The sequence below is a fragment of the Ochotona princeps genome, chromosome 7, assembly GCF_030435755.1.
Source record: "Ochotona princeps isolate mOchPri1 chromosome 7, mOchPri1.hap1, whole genome shotgun sequence".
Classification (NCBI taxonomy): domain Eukaryota; kingdom Metazoa; phylum Chordata; class Mammalia; order Lagomorpha; family Ochotonidae; genus Ochotona; species Ochotona princeps.
The window spans coordinates 77006103-77027052 of record NC_080838.1 but is presented as its reverse complement, the minus strand read 5'-3'; the positions used below and the strand labels follow the sequence as shown (position 1 = coordinate 77027052).

The window sequence follows — 20950 nt, the reverse complement described above, 5'->3', positions numbered from 1 at the left end:
TCACTCTACTTTTCTGCTTATTTAAGTACTTAAGTCCTAAAAGTATGCTGAGAAATTTAATTCAAAAATATTTGTTCTGATAGAATAACTGCAAGATAATTCATTTGGCTCTACTATTAGCTTCCAGTGAATCCTGCTTAACGAAAATGATGAAGGATATTAAACATTAACCTCAGTGGCCAAAAGTTTGTACTTTCGGTCCAGTCTGAATTCACTTCCTCTTAGATTTTGGAAATCTGTTTTTTGTTTTGTTTTGTTTTGTTTTTTGTATCTTTACTCACATTACATTACAAATATTGAATCTTCCATTTTTTTCCCCAAAGGCTGTTTTTTGTCTCTTAAGTTCTTGTAGTTACTGAATATAACTTGAAGTTCATCTCTGGAACATTATGAATTCTGTGTCACTTTCAATTTTCCATATAATGTGTATTATTGTCCTCTGAATTCACATCATATGTTTAAATGAGCGAATGAGCAAGACATGTGGATATCTGTGGGGAACTTTAAGATTATATTGCAAGGTTCCTAGAATATTTGTACTGTTACCATCTTTCACATTTTCCTGATATGAATTATTACTATTTTGGAAGAATGGATTGAGAGATAGATAAACGTAACAACTTCTTTATGAATGTAAGCCTGGAGAGTTCCTGCAATCTTGAGAAATCTGGGGGATGATGAGAATACGTTTCCAAAGCATGCTTACATGAATTCCTGGGACTGCATGTCAACCTCATCCGATCCAAACAGCTTTGAACCCCAACCGGGATGTTCTTCGTGTGTGAAGTAGAAAGATCTGAAGCTGCAAAATCTTCTGCAGTTCCATTACTTCTAAGATGCAGAGCCTTGCCAAGTGAAGTCACAGTGGCCTCATTTGTTGAAAGGGCAATTAGGCCGATTGTGTTACACCATGAGGATTAAATGAAATAATGTATAGGAAAGTTCTAACATGAAACGTCACTCTTTTAATCCTGGAAGAATGAGGTCATTAAAGCATACCTTCAGGAATTAAAACTGAAAAACAAATGACCTGTGTACTCAGCAAAACTTCGAGTGTAGCTCTGCCTTGGGGTCACCTGCTCTCCATAGTGAGCTTCAGAGATCGCATTGTATATTCTTAATCCCCAAATGTGACAGTTGCTCCAATTATGAGTCTACACATTTTTATACACTCTCATTTTAACATTTTGTTCAGGACTCACCCACTGGACTGTAACTAAATCTTTAATGAGTTACTAATGAACATCTTAAGCTTAGATCAGCATTCAAAAAAATGTTAAAGGGTGTTGAAAAGCTATTCAGAGTGCAAGTCTGTTGCCTTTAATTAGAGTGTAAGCCCAATATAACTCCCTGTGTTCACTGTTTCCAGGCTTGAAGAAATTGAAGAGTTAGTGACATATATACCCTCACTTTGATATCTTTAGTTTTATGCCAACAAGGAGAGTTAAAGACATCGTTAACTTGAGTGAATGTAAAGATTGAAAACAATCTACACAACAGAAGCAGTATTTTGCGATGTTGCATTCTTCTTCTTGGACTAAGCTGACTTTAAAACAGACTGGTGTTTTTGATGCTTTAGAGAATGATGGATGACATGAGGGGAATGATCCCAGTATTAGGTAAAGTTAAAATAAAAGCTTTTGTATTTAAAGAAGAGCAGTCTGCTTTCACACATGACACATTCCTCACCAGCTGCTAGAGGTGCGGTGGAAGTGCTAATCAGACCACTGCCTGAACCACACTGGGGATATGTCTTATTGCAACTCTGCTTACAAATCAGCGATGATGCTGACTAGTTATTGGTGACCCATGCTTGCCCCATTTTGATCATTAAGTAGGTGAATACAGAGCAAACATTAAGGACACAAGATTTAAACATGAAAACTTACAATACACAAAATTTTAAGTACCAGCTGGAGTGCAGCTCTGCCTCTTGGAGCCCTGCATAATTGCTTTAAAGGAGGCCGTTAAGGTGCTGCACATTAGCTGGGCGGCTGGAACGCCTGTCCCAGTCCAGATGTGTTATAGACTGCGGCTGTTGTTTGCAGGCTTATGTTGTGCCTCTGCAGACAGATAAAAAAACACCCTGTCGATTTTTTAAGTAGGCGCCCGATAATCATCACACGTGAATATACCACCAAGATAATGTAATGACCATTTTGACATTTGAACCTGTTAATGTATGCACTGTGTTGTTAACCAGTACTTGGTACTCTGTGTGTGTTGTGGAGTGGGCTAGGTAGTAGAATCTAGTTCTACCTTGAAAAACAGGAAAAAAAAAAACCTTTTCATTCTTCTGAACTGCCTCAGAGATGCCAGTTACTAACTGCACAGGGAGACAGAACTCACTAAAAAGACATAGCTCTGTCAAATAGGAGTCTTTTTTTGCTGATTTTGCCCACACATCAAGTATAATTGGCAGTGTCATTAAGGAAGAGTACCCCATTATCACAGTTGTTAAGATTTGAAGAGAGAGTGTTCTGAAAGCTTCCGTAATGTTGGAAACGTAATACATTTCAACAGGGGAATAGAGAAATGAAATGATTCTGCTTTTAAAAAAAATTATTTGAAAATTATAAGACACAGAGAGAGAGAGATCTTCCATCTGCTGAATTATTCCACAAATGACCACTAGAGATGGGGCAGGACCAGACATAAGCTGGCATCTAGGAATTTCTCCTGGGTCGTCCGTGTAGATCTGGGAACCCAAACACCTGGGCCATCTTCTGCTGGTTTCCCAGTTGCATTAGCACAGAGTTGGATCAGAAGTGAAGAAGATGGGGCTTAAACTGGTGCTAAATGGGATGCCTGTGTTGTGGGCCATGGCTTAACCCGTTATGCCACAACAGTTGCGCGCCAAGTAATACACTCTAAAGCTTTATTTTTGTTATCAGGAATTTAAATACTTGTCCTGGTTTCCAGAGAGGCAGATGATTTTAGGTGCACATGAAAACTAACCATTCATGATCACTCCTGTCAAATATGGTAATTTAATTTGAATAAGTAAATATTTTTTTGTTCAGAAACCAAATTCTCAGTAAATATATATCACTAGTACAAACCTAATTCTCTACATACTGATTTTGACAAATGTTTGGGATGTTTAAATCACAGTGTTATAACTTTGGCCGCCATTAAAATCTGCAGATTTATTTCTAGTTACAAGGCATATAAAATGCCAGATAGAAATCACTTTTATGAAATAATCCGTTGTCATTACAGTTTTCTTTAGCGGTATCCATAAACTAGTGTTTGACTTTTTTACTGTTTCAGCAGTTGTAAACTTGAGTGTTCAGGCTTCTGAGAAGTTTATTTGTTTGTTTTGTTTTACTGTAATGAGCCGTGTTGTGTAGAGAAAAATGAGGAACCTTGGGGGAAGGACAGATCTTTTTAAGTGCTGTGTACCTGGTGGCTTCATTGCCCAGGTATTTGAATCAGAACCTTTGTAAACAGTGTTAGAGACTCCTTCCCAGCCTGTGAAGTAATTATCTATATCTTACACACAAGTTACAGAGGAAGCAGAAGAGACAGTCATCTTTCTTTGTCCAAATGTGAAGGTGCTGGGGGAAGATGAAACCTGTCAGTCATAAACAGAAGCAGGATTGGAGGCTGTGCCTCTTGAGTTTGCAGAGAGGAAACGAAAGCAATTGTGTCTTTGCCTTGCCCTCTCCTTTCTCTTTCTGGCTCTTATATACACGATGCCCTGAAGTCGGATTAGGCATTTAGTACCCCTCAACCATTTGCTGTGGAAACTGCTTGAGTACAATTTCTGGTGTATTCATAGCTCTTCCCAGTGAGCTGAGCAGTTTTGTGCACAATAGCTCAGTGAATACCCCTAACATTCTAGTGAGCCATAGGTGGTAGTATTGGTCATTTTAAGATGGAAAGTTTTTACTCAGCTGTCATTCAAATGGAACACTTCAGATAGTTGTTAGAAGAGAAACTCGAATAAAAATTTTCTGAAACATTTTCTGGCCAAGAGGCACTTGAGTGTGTATTTTATTTTATGGAACTCTGAGTTAAATAATAGTAAAAGAAAACCATTCAGTACAGCATATTAAGATTGAGCTGGTATATTTCATTTTATATATGTATATATATACATATATAAAATATGTATTATATATATATAATCAGTATTGATCTCAAAGTGGATGCCATTGGATTCTGTTTTTTTAGTGTTTGATTATCAGTTCCATTAAAATATGAGTGCTGTGGTGTGAGATTCTTTATGGAGTGAGAGAGAGAGAATAAAAAGGTTTTAAATATCCTGAATTAAGGAAGAGAACAAAATTTTATCTTTTCAAACCTTGGAACTCAAAAGAGATACACATCTTATGTGTATTTTATTAGAAAGATGGGTTTGCGATGGCAAACCCCACACATAATGTAAGAAGTTTGATAAAATTATGGGAAGAATGCACTAGAAAGTCATGAGATTTGGAGATCCTGAGGAGTGACGGATGGAATTTTGTCTCAGGTAGGCTAACTCAAGTGAAGGATTAGGCAGGTAAGCATACATAGGACTATAATTATATTGTAATCAGGAGATAAAGGTGAAAGATGAATATGCAAACTAGGGCCATTGCTCAGTCAGTGTACATTTTAGATTTATAGTAACACAACATAGTTGGTTAACTAATAAAAGAACATGAAATATTGTCTTAAAACACAAAGGATGTGACTTGAGAAGGTCACTGTCGTTCTGATAGGCAGACTTGGGGGACATTGCGTCAGTGGCCTTCCTTTCGTCTTATAAGTACTGCAGCCCATCTTGTACGAGATGCCACTGTTGTGATGCAGAGCTGGTGGAGGGAGAAGCAGAATAACTTAATGAATTACATAGCTCCTCAACTGAAGAGAACAAGAAAACAGAGACAGCTAGAAACGAAGCTTGTTTATTTCAAAATTAATTGTAAAGCAGTATTGATCTCAAAGTAGATGCCATTGGATTCTGGTATTTTTAGTGTTTGATCAGTTCCATGATATGAGCCCTGTGGTTCGAGATTCTTCCCTCTTATGTAAGTCTTCTTTTTTTTTTTCCTTTTTTACTGCTTGCCTTGTGTTCACCCTCAGCCATTATACTCCGATGGCTAATGGCCTTCGATTTCTGAAAGACTGCATGGAGAAGGGTTGAATGTCATGATTATTTTAATAGTCAATATTTCATTATTTCAGTAGTAGCTTTCATATTTCATGTATGCTCATGAGGAAATCAAAATCTGTTTAAATCATATAGATGTCTGAGTTTTAAGCAAATTAGAGGAAGATTCAGATAGAGTGATAATTCATATTAGTAAATGAGTAATAAATGTGATATAAGATTAAAAGAACTCATACTTTTAAAAATAACTAATCTCTCCTTCCAGCTTCCCCTACCCTTCCCCTCTTCCCTGCTATTCTCCACCCTCCCTGAAAAAAAAATAAAATTGAAATAACTAATCTCATGCTATTTTCAAACCTATATATTTTCTAAAAGATATAGAAACAATGTGTTCTTTCAGGGAGGAAGTTTAGAAAGAAAGAACAGGATGTGTTAGCCTTATCTTCGCCCTTGGAGTCAGAACCAAAATTACTTTCAGAACTCTTAAGATTGTGTATAACTGAGCTGTACACTGAACTGAAAAGGAGAGAGTATGAAGGGAGTGTCTCCAGCTTACAGAGGATCGTTACAATTACTTTGAAAAGATCCTTTCTGTTCATGAAGTTTGAGAAGAATAGATATTTAGGATGTGAAATCTGTGTTGAGGCACCTAAGACATGTTCCATTGACTAATAACTAGATATGTTTTGTATTCTGCATATGCAGTGTATACAAGGTCACAGTATGTATAGCACCTTCCTTGTCTAAAGAAATGTGTTTGTGCCCCAAGGACTGCATGAATTTTGGATCATAACCTGTTCACATGAAGCTTGGGAGATTGTTGGCAAGCATGCTCTGAGGGCTGTTGTCTCACATGTGAGCTGAAGGAATATATCCACACTTAAGAGTCTGTGCCTCTAATGGAACAGCAGATCTGGGATGACCATGTTTATTTTGAGACTTTTGTTATAGCATTGGGAAGACATGTTAGCTTTATATTTGCAATTCAAATACATTTATTCTAAGAAATTATACAATATCTTAAGTCTAACTTGTAGAAAGGTCTTTTTTAATGAGTTAAAATTTGAGCTTTGTTCTGGTGGTCCTTTTCAAGCTAGATAGTGTAGCAATCTATCCCATTTTATTGCTGCAGATTGATGACACCTGTTTTCTTTCATTCAGATGGTGAATTTAAATGGGAGTATGATCTGTAGACATATGATGCTTTGACTAAGAAAATACTTCAGCATCTTCATTTCCTCCAATTTAAGTATTAAAAGTCTACTTATCCCCCTGGTTGTTGACATTCTTTTGTCTCAGTCCATGGAATGATTTTTAAAAGTAATAGAGACTATCATAGCGAGGTGTGAAGATACAATGCAGTATGCATCTCTACTTCCAGATCAAAAATGGACTTCCAGTGAAACTTTTAAAAATATCTTGATGATAGAATGCTAGGCTCTCTGCCATTGTCCATATATACCGTGTCAGGATACACTTAAATAGCAGAATGATGGACTTAAAGACTATGTATGAAGGACTATCCCATTGTAACAATATAGGGGAAGTCAGTAGGTGAGGGGATTTTGGGTAGAGATGGAGTGTAAAAAGCAATCTCAGAACCTATGAAACTATATCATAAAATAGTAATCATTTTTAAAAGAGCCCATAGAATTTTACATATGTGTGTACATATATGTATGTAAGTGCATACACTCACACAAATAAATTTATTTGAAAGAGCACCAGAGGAGGTAAAATGAAGGGGAGAGTGGCAGGGGACTGATGGGGTGGATTCTCCACTCTGGTTCACTTCCCAAATAACCACAATAGCCAGGGTGAAGCCCAGTACTCCATCCAGGTGTTGCAGGATCCCACATCCCTGTGTCATCCCCCACTATCTTCATTAAAGCATGAGCAAATAACTGGACTGGGAGTGGATCAGCCCAAACTTATACTACTATACATGGGGACTTAACCCTCTCATGATGATAGCTCCAATGAAATCATTTTATTCCCTGATCCAGACTATACTTTTTTCCAGAGCTCCAGTAACTTACTCTCTAAGTCTGGTTGGAGCACATGCTTGTTTGTTAATTATACTGAGATCCTTGCGTTGAGGTGTAGACAGTATTATGTTTTTCAACAGTGCTTCGATTCCATGATACATATGCTTTAGACAATTATCATTTTATGCCTACTAGAAACTGACCTGTAGTTTGGAAGAGATCACTATTCCAAAGCCACTTCCTGTTGTGCCTTCTTTTTGTTACCAGGGATTTTATTAAGTGTGCCAGATTGTCCCCAAATGAAACTCTTCACGTTATTTCATTGTCTGGCTAATGCTTACCTCTGATTTTATTTCAAATCATTCTTCTGTTTTACCAACATTTAAGTTTTCGGTTTATTGAGAGGTAGGGAGAAGGGGAGGGAGGGGCAGACAGGCACCTTGCATGCACTGGTTCGTTCTACACATTCCCACAACAACCCAAATTGGGCCAGGTGAATTCAGGAGCCAGAACTAAATCTAGGTTTTCACATGGGTAACAGGAAACCAACTACTGAGCCCTTACTACTGACTCCAGAGTCGGGCTTAGGAAGCTGGTGTCCAGCACTGGGTCCAAGCACTTACCCATGGAGGGAGAGCCTATGCCGTTGCATTAGTTATCGAAGAAAATGCTGGATCCTGAAGAGGCCTGTCCAGGAGGTTGCAGTGACCTTCAGTCTTAGTTTTTGTTTGTCGGAAAATTTCAGATGCCACTGAAATCTGCTTAACTTTTACTACAGATGAGTCTTTCATAAAAAAAAAGTCATTGTATCCTTTATAAGTCAATCTATTTTTATTTCCTGAGATTGATCCTCTTATCTCAATGGATTTTTTATAGCATTTATCAATTTATATGTTCTCTGTTTTTCTTACAAGACATGCTTCCTGCAAATGGTATGTTTTGTTCACCAAACTCTCCAGCACCTGCGAGAGGATCTGGTAAATGATAAAGACTCAATAAATAGGTGTGGAATAAATGAACCGATCGGTACATTCTTCATCTCTGTAAATGCGCCAGTGTATTTAGCTGAGAATAAATGCTGTCAGCTTCATTGTCACTGATGCGTTTAGAATAGCAGTTTCTTGATAATGTTTTGCTAATTTCCTTGCATGGTGATAGAGATGTTAGGGACAGTACGTTTGATAATCTGTCCCAATGTCATTTTCAGCAGGGAGGAGAGGGATATTTTAAAAGTCAAATGACAAGGAAAGACAACATTAGGCTGGGAAATCGAAGGTGGCAATTATTTAGGTTTTGATTCTCACAACATTTTTAGTTGTGAATGTGTTTTCTTCTTCAGCAACTTTTTCATTCACACAGGCTGTCAGAATAGATTTGGCCTACAGATTTAGGAGTCATGCATTAGAATGAGCTCATGTGCTGTTACAGGGCAATGTCTCAGACACACATTCAAAGTTTTCCATCTGGGATGATGAGTTTCATAGGGTCCTTGATATGGCTCTTTTCTATACTGGCTTTACTATTTCATGTGAATCAAAAGGAATCTTTTCCATACTTAAATTGCAGGTATTTAATATGCCAAGAAATTCTAGCACTACTGTATTGCCTTCCACTGTTAGAAAGCCGATCATGAAATTCTCTTGCATTATTGATTTTCCTATTTTCTCTTCTGTTTAATGTTAACCATAGAGCATTACTAATGTGTGATTAAACATGCATGCTGTACTATGTTAAAATATCTATGTAAAGCAATATTTTTTTCTTTGTATGGTCTTACCCTTTTTTGTTGGCAGGTCATTTTCATGAACATTCCTTCGTGTGACACAAATTGCAAAAAGTGTAGAGAAATGTATATGTTATGTGTCAGTTCATGAAAAAAAATACTGTACCTAAATAGCTCTGTTTTTCATGGCATAGACTGTGTGACTGCTTTGTGGATTTTTTAAAGAATCATGTGTACAATTTTGCTTTCTCATTCTTGTCTCGGTCTTCCATATTTATTCATTTATGTAATATGTACCATTTGTCAGTAAAACCACTGTGTACTGTAAATGACAGGAATGTTTGTATATTCTCTTCACCTGAATGTCCTCCACAGATCGTATCATAGTTCTTCTGAAAGTGTTCAGTGACCTGAAACATATGAATAAATTGTCCGCCAAAAACATAACCCTACACTAAGTCAAAAAAGTGAACAAAAACCTTTCTGAAACTTCCTTTTCCATACACTGTGTCTCCATGAGACAGTTCAGTCCAATAACTAGTATTTTTTATCTACACATAGTTATGCTTGCCCATAAATCATATTTAAATACTACAAACCTATGAACATATAAATAACATTTATATTTTTTCAGGTATTTTACGCTACTTTAAATAATTATGTCTAACTTTCCGATTATTGCTAAATATGAGGATGAGGTTAAGTAAGATGGTGTTGAACTGGGACAGTATCACAGCACGGACCGGCCGCTGCCATCACTTCGGCTCGCGGGTAGTGCGAGTTGAGGGTCTGGCTTGGCTGGAGTCCCGGCTGTGGCTGGCAGCAGAGAGGGGCCGGCCTGAGTGAGCGGGGGGTCTCATGGTGCGCCCTGCGGTCGGTCCCCGCAGGTGGCAAGCACAGTGAGCGACATCCAGCCCTCGCTGCTCCCCTGCGACATGCTGATCGTGGCCAAGGAGGCGCTCTCCCGCCCCGACATCTCCTCCAGCAGCCTGCAGCCGAGCGCGCCACTGCTCATCGCGGACAAGGGCCTCGAGGAACCTCCAGAGGAGTTCGTGCCCAAGGAGCGCAGATTGCAGCCCAAGGTGCGGCCAGCGGTGGGGCACAGGGGGCCGGGGGTGGCCGGGCAGGGGCCCCGATGTGTCGGCTTCTGTATGTGACAGTCCTGTGTCCACACCCTGTGGCTGAGGTGTCCCCTTGGTGGAGTCCTTGCAGCTGCTTTGGTAATGCATGTCTGCCCCAAGTTGATGCCTGATTATTATGGTTGACATGTTAGATTTACAGTTTTTTGATCAGCTCTTAAAATACTTCTGCATGCACAGAGGGAACTTCAAACTACACTTATCAGTCTCCTCTTACTGTGAAACTAAAAAGATTGTTAAAGTCTTAAAGATATGGTTTTAACGATTCGTCAATGGAAACTAATAAGGCTTTGATATTATGATTGAACTATCTTGGTTAGTAATTATGTGTAATCATTTAGAGTAAAAAAATAAATGAATGAAAGACTGGTAATTTTAGAGGTAATTCTCTTAGTTCATGGCAGCCTTGGGAAGTGTCTCCGCAGCTCTCAAGGAGTGCGTGCGTTGAGTGATATACGGCCCTGGAGGCCCCTGAGTGGTCACGTATTTAGACAGCACTCAATGCATATTCTCTCCCAGTGCATTCTGTTTTATTTTAAATTCACCTAATATGTAGGCAATGTATTATTTTTCTTTTGAGTCTTAAAATTGCATCCAGTTGCTCTTACCTCTGTAATTTCCCCCAGGGAATATAATAAAACAATTATCGTTTTTGTTTTTGTTGTTTCACAACTTGAAGAGCATTTGGCTGAGAACCATAAGTTAAGTATCCAGTCTTGCTGCAAAGTACTGTCCCCATTCCCACCTGAGAACTTTCCGGTCCCTATGAAAGAATGCTCTGGAACACTTCCTTTCCGTTCAGGAACTAAGTGGAGAATCATTAATCCATTTGAGATTTAAGAGACCTATGAGAGTTAAGTCTGACTGTCCAGTCACTGCAGCCACACTGGAAGCTATCTGTAGGGGGAACTTCCCGTACCAGCTGCTCTATCTCCTTGGTCCCATCAGTAGCTTAATTTTCCCATTTAGATGAGCTTTTCACCCTCAGCCGGGATGGTTGGGAAGACAGTATCCTAAATATCCTTTAAGAACTTTTATTTTCTTTCTGCTTTGTTTTGTATTACCCATTTAAGCCTGCTAGGAATTTGCTTCAGTAATCACAAAGGTTTCTTCATCATTTTTGCCTTTTACTTACGTTCGAAAATAAGAAATATTTTACTCCGGTGCATGTATATGCATTGGAATTTCTAGTATTGTGATGAAGATTTCCATTATTGGTGAATTTTATAAATGTTTAAATGCAGCACCTACACAACCCACACCTGTTGACAGTTCCCTCATGACAAAAAGTCATAGTATCAGTAATCTGTGGTGTACACAGACGGAAACAGGGCCCTGTAAGTGAAGACTGAGAAAGGAGGCCTGGAATTTACAAGGAGCTTACTGTGTGGTATTGGTCAGTTGGATGTCATAATGCTGTCTGAGCTGCTTTTGTGCCAAGTAGTTGGATCAGTGAGACTGAGATCAACTGAAGGTTATCTTAGAGTGATCCCCAAAGAAAGAATAAAGAATGATAAATAAATATCGCAGGGCCATAGTATTTATTGTTATAGAAGATGGCGCCTACAGCTAGAGTGCCTAGCCACACAATCAAAAGAAATTGGCAACAAGAGAAAGCCACATTATGTTGAAACAAAATGGAGAATTTCGAAGTTGCTAAACTCAAGTTTCTTCCCTTCCTCACTTCACATTTTGTAAAGCAAAAGCAACTTCTACTCTAGGAACAAAATACTAGGAATATAAAATTCGGAAATAAATATCATGAATAAAGGCTGATTTGACTGTTGTAACACTTTGATTTGAAAATAGCATTGACATGACTTTTGACACGCTAACCTTTATTCAGTAGATGGCCAAGCATTCAAGTTTAAGCTTCTGGAAATAAGCCGTGCCAAAAGCATAACAAAGCCTCTTTGATGGATTTGCAATTAAATGCTGCCATTCCTCTTCTCTAACTTCATCTGACTCTTGATAACTGGCAGAATCTGCGAGGCTAGGGTGTAGATTCATATGAAACTGAAGTGTCACCGGACTCCAGCAAAGCATCAAGAATTAGACATGAAATGTTTTTCCAAGACTGCTTTTTACTAACACAGGGGAACTCTGAGGGAAAATCACACTGTTAATGACTAGATATTAAGGCGTTCCCTAGAAGCTAAAGAAATTTTCATGCAAGATTTGTTAGTTAGAATAGTCCTTTGTTTATTTGTGATTTTCAGGTGGATGCATAAACATGTACAAAGAAAGGAGCTACCTATCACCCTGCCACAAGGCAGCCATACTCTGTGCTAGGTTCATTGATATTTTTCTCCCCGTGGAAAGTAGCTAAGGCATTTCAAGCCTGACCTGAAGTCTTAGGGGCTGTGTGCTCATTTTTAAGCTCAATTTCTGTAAGAAGCAAAATTCGTTTACAAGAGGCTTTCGTATTCTCAGTCCTTTTTGATAAGCGCAAGAAACTATATCATACCTTTTTCATGTTCTTTTTTAATCTTAGGGTACAATATTTACTGATGGCAATGCTTCCATGGCAATTACAAAGTGGGAGAAAAGTCATTTAAGATTTTATTCTTGTGAATGGAAGGCATCTTTTAAACTTATTTTTCACTGATGGAGGTTCCTTCCTTCATTCTTCCACTAATCTGTTTTACTAATAGTATAAACTGAATGTGGACAGATGCAGGCTGACTGCCGTCCTAAGAGCTGGGAAGATAAGGTTAGAGCCCTCAGATTTGATCTCCTGAGGCCATTACGAGACACTGTGCTAAATGTTAGCTTGAAAACGCCTCCCATCTACACTCAAGTCCAAAGAGGTATTATTTGTAAAAATGTGATTAACTGAAGTGTATGTGTGGTTTGAAGAATACTAAGTGTAGGAAAAATGTCTTAGTGATGAATAGTTCTTAGGGAAGTATACAGACTCCGGAGGTTCAGATCTGATGGATCAGAAAGTACTGTTGGGGACATTTGTTTTCCTTGGGACGATTTCTTTTTTTCTGTTCATCTCTGTCTTTCCAGCAGCAGCTTCCTTGGCCTCATTTTCATTCTAAGTGAATGTCAGCTGTAATTGTTCACCACTTCTGATGACCACCATACCAGTCACCAACTGAAACTTGCTTTCTTCTAAGTTCAGATGTTCAAGAAACTGCATTTTAATATTTGGGTGGAATCAGTAACCCTTATCTAATCTCTCATTTTATGGCCCAGGGCCCCTACATTATCCAGGAATAGCTGTTGTAGGAGGGAGCACAGAATACTGGCAGGAGGTGTGAGGAAGAGGGGAAGGTGTTGGGAGTGGTGGTGAATTTGTCTTGTTGGTTGGAAGAAAATACTCACGAAGAGAATGGTATCTCTAAACTGCAACCTAAGTGACAACCTGTGGTTAGCAAAGTATATATGTGAGAGTAGACACCAAAATAAGCCAAGGAAACTATAGGATAAAAGCTTAGTTCAGTATGATTGGTGGATGAGCGTTCACAAAGTTATTTCTAGACATCTGTCTGGAAATGGTCTGGAGAAATGGTCAAGAATCTGAAAGAGCCCGAGATCACATTATAAGGAGCTGGGAATTCTTCCAGACAGCAGTGAAGGAAAGGTTAATTTGATCTCAGAGGACTTAAACAAGGAGTGATGCACTTGAAGAAGGAACTGAAGGCATCAGAATGAGGTTGGTTTATGTTATATTGGGTCAGGTAAGAAGTATGAGAGTTTGTTATCTTGATGATCCTTACCAAAGCAGTCTCTGACTGTAGCAATGATGAGGTCCAATGGACAGGATTTGGGATGCATTGCATTTGAGAGAGAGAGTTCAAAAACGGGAAGTCAAGTCTCAGGCTGAGATGAGGAATGGTTGTCTGATTTACTAACATAAGAGGAAATGATGAAGGGTGCTGAATGAAGATGTTGTTAGCCAAACATTTGTCTCAGATAAAAACACATCTTTTAGCAACAATTAATCACCCATGACATGAATAAGTTATGAAGATATCCTGAAGCATTCATCATGCAAAAGTGCAGTCAAGAGGTGACTTTATCTTGAGGCAAAAAGTTTTGAAATCTGTATTTTTAAAACATTTTCCATGAAGTTTCTGAAGATCCCTTTTAAAAGTACAAAAAAAGAGAGACAATTTAAAATACTATGTATTGAACATAAATTATTCTCATTAAATAAGAGGAGAAAAAGTATGACTCATCTTTTAGGCATCTTATTTTTGTCCCAAGGGTGATAAAATATCCTGAAACACAGAGTGTCTATTAGAATTTTCATTCAGTTCTTTCTACTTATCAGTAATACCTAGTTGAGCCAAGAATAGATCTGAATTTTAAGCTCTGGTGTCTTGCCAAGCCCTAATCTATTTGGCGCTCATTCTGTGCTTAGTACAGTGTTTCATAGCAAATTTTGGAAAGAAACGGGACCATTGTGTTCATATTTGTGTTCATTAATGATGCCATATAGTACACACAACAATGAGACAGTAACCAAAATGGACTCTATGTCTTTTGACAGTGCCTGAAAAAAAAATTGACCCTTGTTTTATCTTGTGCTGAAGTAAACTGGTTATTAAAATAGTAGACTCCCTGATGACAGGCTAAAGTGGTGCTTTCTCTTGTGAAAATGGTTAATGTTGTTATCTGAGAGATCCAAGAAGGTAAAAAGGTGAGTTTAGAGTCAGAGCTTCAAGGCCATGATGACAAACCTCCTTTAGTTTACATATGATGGTTTTGCTTGTCACTCCATGACTTGAGAATGGACCCAGTTCTTTTGCATACTGTGAAATCACTAATTTGATATTAAGACATGGATGCATGGACACACACAGAATTAAATATAGGATGCTTGAAATTCTTTGGCATCCAGAAAACCTCTGTCAGGTAGGTAAGGTTATTAGGTAGCACATTTGTTCTTCATTCAGTCTATATCCACACACTTGTCTTGACCTTCAGCCCCATGGAAGTCCATGAACTCTTAGGGAGCTCGTGGACCCATGCTCTTTTACTGGGACACCTGAGGCAAACCTTACCTTGGCTGATTAGCGTGTCTTAGACTACCTCCCTTTACTTCAGCTAAAAATGTTGATGAATAATTGAATTAGTTTTCAGCCACTTTCATAAATCTTTGGATAATTTGACAGAATAGTGCCCATCCTCCTTTGAGTTTGAATTTCACGGATATAGGACTGGGGTGTGTGTGTGTGTGTGTGTGTGTGTATGTTTGTGTATGTGTGTGTACAGACACAGCCTTAAACAGTTTACCTTTATTTCCTTTTGAGTTTTTCATTGGCTAGAACTGATGACCCTTGGTAATCATGAGACTGTTCTGTGTATGATTTGATTTGGTTTGTTTAGAAGGACAGTGCTGAGTTAGCCCTCGTGCATGTTCTCATGTTCATATTCCTGTATTCCAAACATACTGGGAAAGCTGCTTCTAATTTTGTTATTACATTGCACTCTAACGTATGGAGATGAAGTCCAGGAATTCTTGGGGTAGCAGGACAATGAAGGAAATTGTAACAGAAGAACAAAGATTAATGTTCCTGCAGCAACAGAAAACCCCAATTTTACAAGCTCAGCCTTTTGGATAGAAGTCTTACTGTGGGAACATAATATAATGTGGCCTTCATAGTGCTGTGTTAGCGTTCTTGTTTTAGATGACAGTACGATATAATTTCAGATAAAATATCCTGTCCACATTTATTTATGTCTTTCAATGAGTTACCAGTTAGACAAGTCTACAGGTCTTTCTTATGTGTAAAATACATTCTTTGCTTATCATTTTTGAGAATTCTTACCTGCAGGCAGGAAAGTGTTCTATTAGTTGGGAAGACAGATCATCAGATTCCAAGGAAATAAGTCACTTACTGAGGTTAAAAAATATTTTGTAGCCCTAATCATGTCTTAAAGAATGTTTTCTAGGACTTTGCTTCTTTTCCACTTGCAGTGTTTCTCTGTGTATCTAATGAAAAATAAAGTGTTGATGTATTTGGTCTTAATTCCAGTCCAAAAATATGTGATAAACCCTGTATTGTCTTATAAACCACAATTTCACTCTGCATCTGGGAACACTGTAGATTTTCTACACTTAAAGACATTGTATTCGGGAGTCTTAGATAGTTTTGTTATAAAGAAAATGAATAAGGGAAAATAATATTACTTTTGACTTTCATGCCCCCAAATACTTTGTTCCTGGAATTTCATGTGAACTGTATTTTAAATTGTTTCATTAATTTGTTGAATATCTGCCATGCTCTGAGCATTGCATATATGGTTCTAAGGGGCCAATTTCATACTATCGCTGACATATTTTTTAGATTAAATGTAAATTGGTAGAGAATATCATTCCTTCTTTTGTTTCCCTTTGAGTCAGTGTGTAGAGTTGTCTAAAGTGTATTCCAGATACAGAGAGGAAACACCCATTGTATAATTAGAAAACTGAAATTAGGATAAAAAGGGAGAGCAGGCAAAATGGTATGTTCAGAATATAATACTGTCCTAGATTATTATTCTGTTTTTTATGATTCTGCATTTCATAAAATGCATTTTTTATGATTCTGCGTAGAAATGCAACAATTTGTCCAAGAATTTTTCTGTTTTGTAAATACAGCTGATTAAATTAATGATTCTTTTCTCTGTTGCTCTCCAGTGGCTAATCCTTTTTCTCAGTTATTTAATTCAGTTTTAATTCCTCTTCACCATTTTGCCTTTACTGCTAAAGAAGGGCTGGTGTAAAAGTCCACTGAGGACATAGACTTTTTTGTCGTAGATTTGTGTTCCGTATCAGCCACAGAATGTAGGAATTAAGACAGCAACTCAGATTTTAAGACATCTTTCTTATCCCATCAACAAGATATAATAATAAAAAATGAATGAATTGGTATTATGATTAAAATAATATTTTGATATTAAATAAGATAAAGTATATTGTTCTTAAAACCTGCTAAGTTTCTGGGTACTATTTACTCAATTTTCTGACATCTCATTTTTGCAGTAATCTTAGCAGAGATAAATAATGTAAGGTTTATGAATAATTTCCAGTGCATTTTTAATTATTCATATTTCTGTTGAGATTGGCAAACATACAAAGTTATATTCTAGATACGTTTTCTAATTTTGACACACCCATTGGTTTGCAGCTTGAGTAACTCAAACTTGAGTATGAATGTTTGGAAGAAAAAAATATAATGCATGCATATATTTGTTGTGCCTGTAAGGTGTATAGCACCCTCTACCCAGCTTGTCCTTTCTTCAAGGACCTCGCCTGTCTGTTGCTGATGAAACCCAGAGTACATAGTGCATGTAGCTCTATGCTTTGGAGTAATGTTGAAATGCTGTAATATTTTTTAAATGAAGGATATGACAGTCTCAATATGGGTTGAGTAGAGAGGAGACAAGAGGATGGATAAAGCTTTATTTCTTAGGTGAGGTAGTATTTTAACTAACTTGAAACATCTGAAGATAATTTGAAAGCATAGAAGGGAGGTAGTGGAGGAGGATGTTCCAGAGAACAAAATTATGTGAACCAAGTTACAGTTTCATGAAAGAGTGAAATACTCTGGTTTTAGCAACAGCAAGGACTAGAGAAAAGAAATGGGGTGACAGTAAATGGAGAAGGTAGCTAGGAGCCATCTTGTAGGGGGTCTTAAAAGTCAGGGAGAGACTTTGTACATAATTTTGTCTGTAATGGAGGAAATTTTGGGAGCTTCTATTTAGAATTGAAGTTCAGATCCTGCCAGGATTATGTTGGGGAAAATTATGATAGAGGGGGACTTGAAAGTAGGAGAGAGATCAGTTGATTTGTTGCTGTAGGGCAGAAGGTAATGAGTATCTACTGGGGCAATAGCGATGGGCTTAGAGAGAAGAGGAGCCTTTTGAGAGGTACACAGGGCTGGAATCTGTAGCACTGGGCTACTAATTGGGTGTTGGAGCTGAAGCATAGAGAAAAATCAAAGACACCTATTTGACTGGGGTGGTGCCATTCACAGGATCAGAACATCAAGAGGAAGCTTTGGCTTTTCAGAACAAAAATGGCAAGTTTGGTCTTAGAAATACTGAGTTACAGGTGCACATGAGAAGCAAGCCCTGAAACTGTGAGAAGAGAAAGTGAATGCTAGTGATATAAACTGGGCGTTTGCCACGTAGCGCTGATAAAGCTGCTGGAATGACGAGATTGCTAATGCAGAGACTGGGCCAGACACGATCCTGGGGATGCACTTCCATTTAAAGAAGATGGCAGTAAAAAGACACTGAAGGCAATCCAGGCAGGGGTGATGCACTTGGTAAATGGAAGGGAAATTTTCAACTTGTCTTAAGCTTTTCCCCTCTGGCAGACTTTGCTAATGCTGAGCCCCAGACGCTTTATACATATGTGGGAGGATGATGACAGGGCATGAGCTAAATGGGTGAGAGAACGAGAGTGTTTTGATTCTCGTGGATAAATTACTGACTCCGTGACCTTTCTCAAATTGCATATGTGGAAGTAGAGCAGATAACAGAGGCTTAGGTTTGTCAGTGCTATAAATGGGATAGAATTGAGGAAATATGACAGAGTTTAGTGATTTCTCTCGATTTTGGGTTTTTAACACTCTGTGCCTACTTGGTCTAGGCCAGCTTAATTGAAATCATCAAGCTAAATGAGTTTTAGAGAGAACTCATATTAAAGAGAAAATGAAGTTTTAATTTCCATTCTGAGAATAGTATAATACTGTGGAAGTAGAGGAGGATTATAGTATTTTTTGGTACAAATTTGGGAATCAACTAGTCAATTAACCTATTTATAAAATAAGTTACAAATATATGAATACGAATTTATTTTATATAACCTATAACAAGAAAAAGCTAAAAAATATCAGCCTAAATTTTAAAAATTATATAATCACCAAAATATTTGTCACACATAATTCACTTTAAAAAGTAAATCTGAAATATGAAAAAATTAGTATCATTGGCTGCACATATTTTTAGACACAATATATTTATACCCACTTTTATTTCTATGTTAAAACCAAACACAGTAATCCTTTTATTCTTTAGACTCAACAGGAATGCTCAAGCAATACTTTTTTCATTCTATTTAAAGTTATTGATCTTTCATTTGTGAAGGAAAAATGTACTTTTTATCATCTAATACTTATAAATTATTTCATTTTTATTAAATACAATAAAGCTAGGTATAATGTGAAGATATCCTAGCAGAATCATTTAAAGAGTTTATGAAGATATGCATTGTGTGTTTTTTAATCCCCTATGGTATAGGAAATTATCAATCATTTTCAAAGAAACATCCGTGACCGCATAGATGACTAAATAGCTACTTGTGGTTAACTTATGTTCGCATTTCTCCCATCTTTATTTGACAGATACTTAGTGATGAAATGTAGAAGAAAAGGCTTCCAAATCTTCTTGAAAACATGTAGGGTTGTTTTTGTGTATGTAGAAATGGTGAGGTAGTGACTTTGCTTTTAAGTTAAACACAGGGAAAGCCCTTTGGTGGATAGACTTAAGCTGACGTGGCGCACCTGCAGCTCATACTGGAGTGCATAGTTCTAGTCCCGGCTCTGGTGCTTCTAATACAGTTTCCTGCCAATTTGCAGATGATGACTCCGATCCATGGGGGGGCAGTTGGACCTGGTTCCGTATCGCTGGCTTTAAGTTGACTCAGGCCTGACTGTGGAGGACATTTGGGAAGCAATCCAGCAGATGATTCTGTCTGTCCCTGTTTAAATGTGTGTTATATTTCCAAGAGTTCTCAATGTGCATTTTTCCTGAGATGTTCATGTAATTTAAATGGATGCTATTGTTAAATTGATGGAACAGGCCAGGGTTCAAATCCTGGCTTCTGTATTTCTGATCCAATCCTCTGAAGAGGCACTGAGTAAAATGGTATGGGATCATTCACCAGCTTGAGTCCCTGCAGCCATGTAGGAGACCAAGAGGAGACTCCTGGCACCTGGCTTCAGCCTGGCCATCTAGGAGTGAGCCACTGAGGTCTTTGTCACTGTGTCTCCACCAAATCTCTCTGTAACTCTACCTTTCAAATAATCTTTTTAAAAAGCCATAAATCTAAAATCACATAGTTTATTGATACAGCTATGGGAAACTAGGAAAAAAGTTTGGGTAGACTTACCTAATTTTGATACACATTAGGGAGTGGAAAGAATCATATTTTTAACCCCATATTGTGCAGTTTTGCGGTGTTCTGATGATACCACAGCTCGGTAGTTGCAGGATGCTGAGGGGCAGCATGGGCTTACTCACGCGGAGAGGAGCAGGGTTACAGACACGTGCTGTACCTGTAACTATCAATCTGTTGAGTGGTTGAAGCTTCCGTCCAGGCTTGTCAGAGAACTCATGATGGTCAGACAGGATGTGCACTGTCATCGTGGGAGGTAGATTCAGAGTCAGTGAAGAACTGTCTGCTGTGAGGTGATACAGCCTGGCCTTCATGAGTACTAAGGTATACAGTAATTTCATGCCTTTCACAGTAAGTCTCTTATTTGTTCTCCTCTTATTACTAATATTCAACATGCCCATAAACCATTTACTCTGTGTTATTTTTGCAGGATACCAGCTTGTTCCTTATTATATACACATTTTGTAAATTCTTTTTTTTTTTAAAGATTTTTATTATTATTGGAAAGCCGGATATACAGAGAGGAGGAGAGACAGAGAGGAAGATCTTCCGTCCGATGATTCACTCCCCAAGTGAGCTGCAATGGGCCGATCCGATGCCGGGAACCTGGAATCTCTTCCAGGTCTCCCACGCGGGTGCAGCGTCCCAATGCATTGGGCCGTCCTCAACTGCTTTCCCAGGCCACAAGCAGGGAGCTGGATGGGAAGTGGAGCTGCCAGGATTAGAACCGGTGCCCATATGGGATCCCGGGGCTTTCAAGGTGAGGACTTTAACCGCTAGGCCACGCCGCAGGGCCCGTAAATTCTTTTTTTAAAGATTTATTCATTTTTATTAGAAAGGCAGATCCACATAGAGAAGGATAGACTGGGGGAA

At 38.2% G+C, this 20950-nt stretch overlaps 1 protein-coding gene across 4 annotated transcripts in view; it reads left to right on the top strand.

Annotated features, from left to right (window-relative positions):
• ADGRL3 (adhesion G protein-coupled receptor L3) overlaps positions 1–20950 on the top strand; it is a 780978-nt gene that overhangs the window by 278932 nt on the left and 481096 nt on the right. For 3 of the 4 annotated variants that reach the window (XM_058667263.1, XM_058667264.1, XM_058667262.1), the window contains exon 4: positions 9703–9897. The exons of the other annotated variant lie outside the window; for it this stretch is intronic. In XM_058667263.1, the coding sequence (XP_058523246.1) occupies positions 9703–9897 (195 nt within the window). The remainder of the gene's footprint in view (positions 1–9702; positions 9898–20950) is intronic. 4 annotated transcript variants of the gene reach the window in all.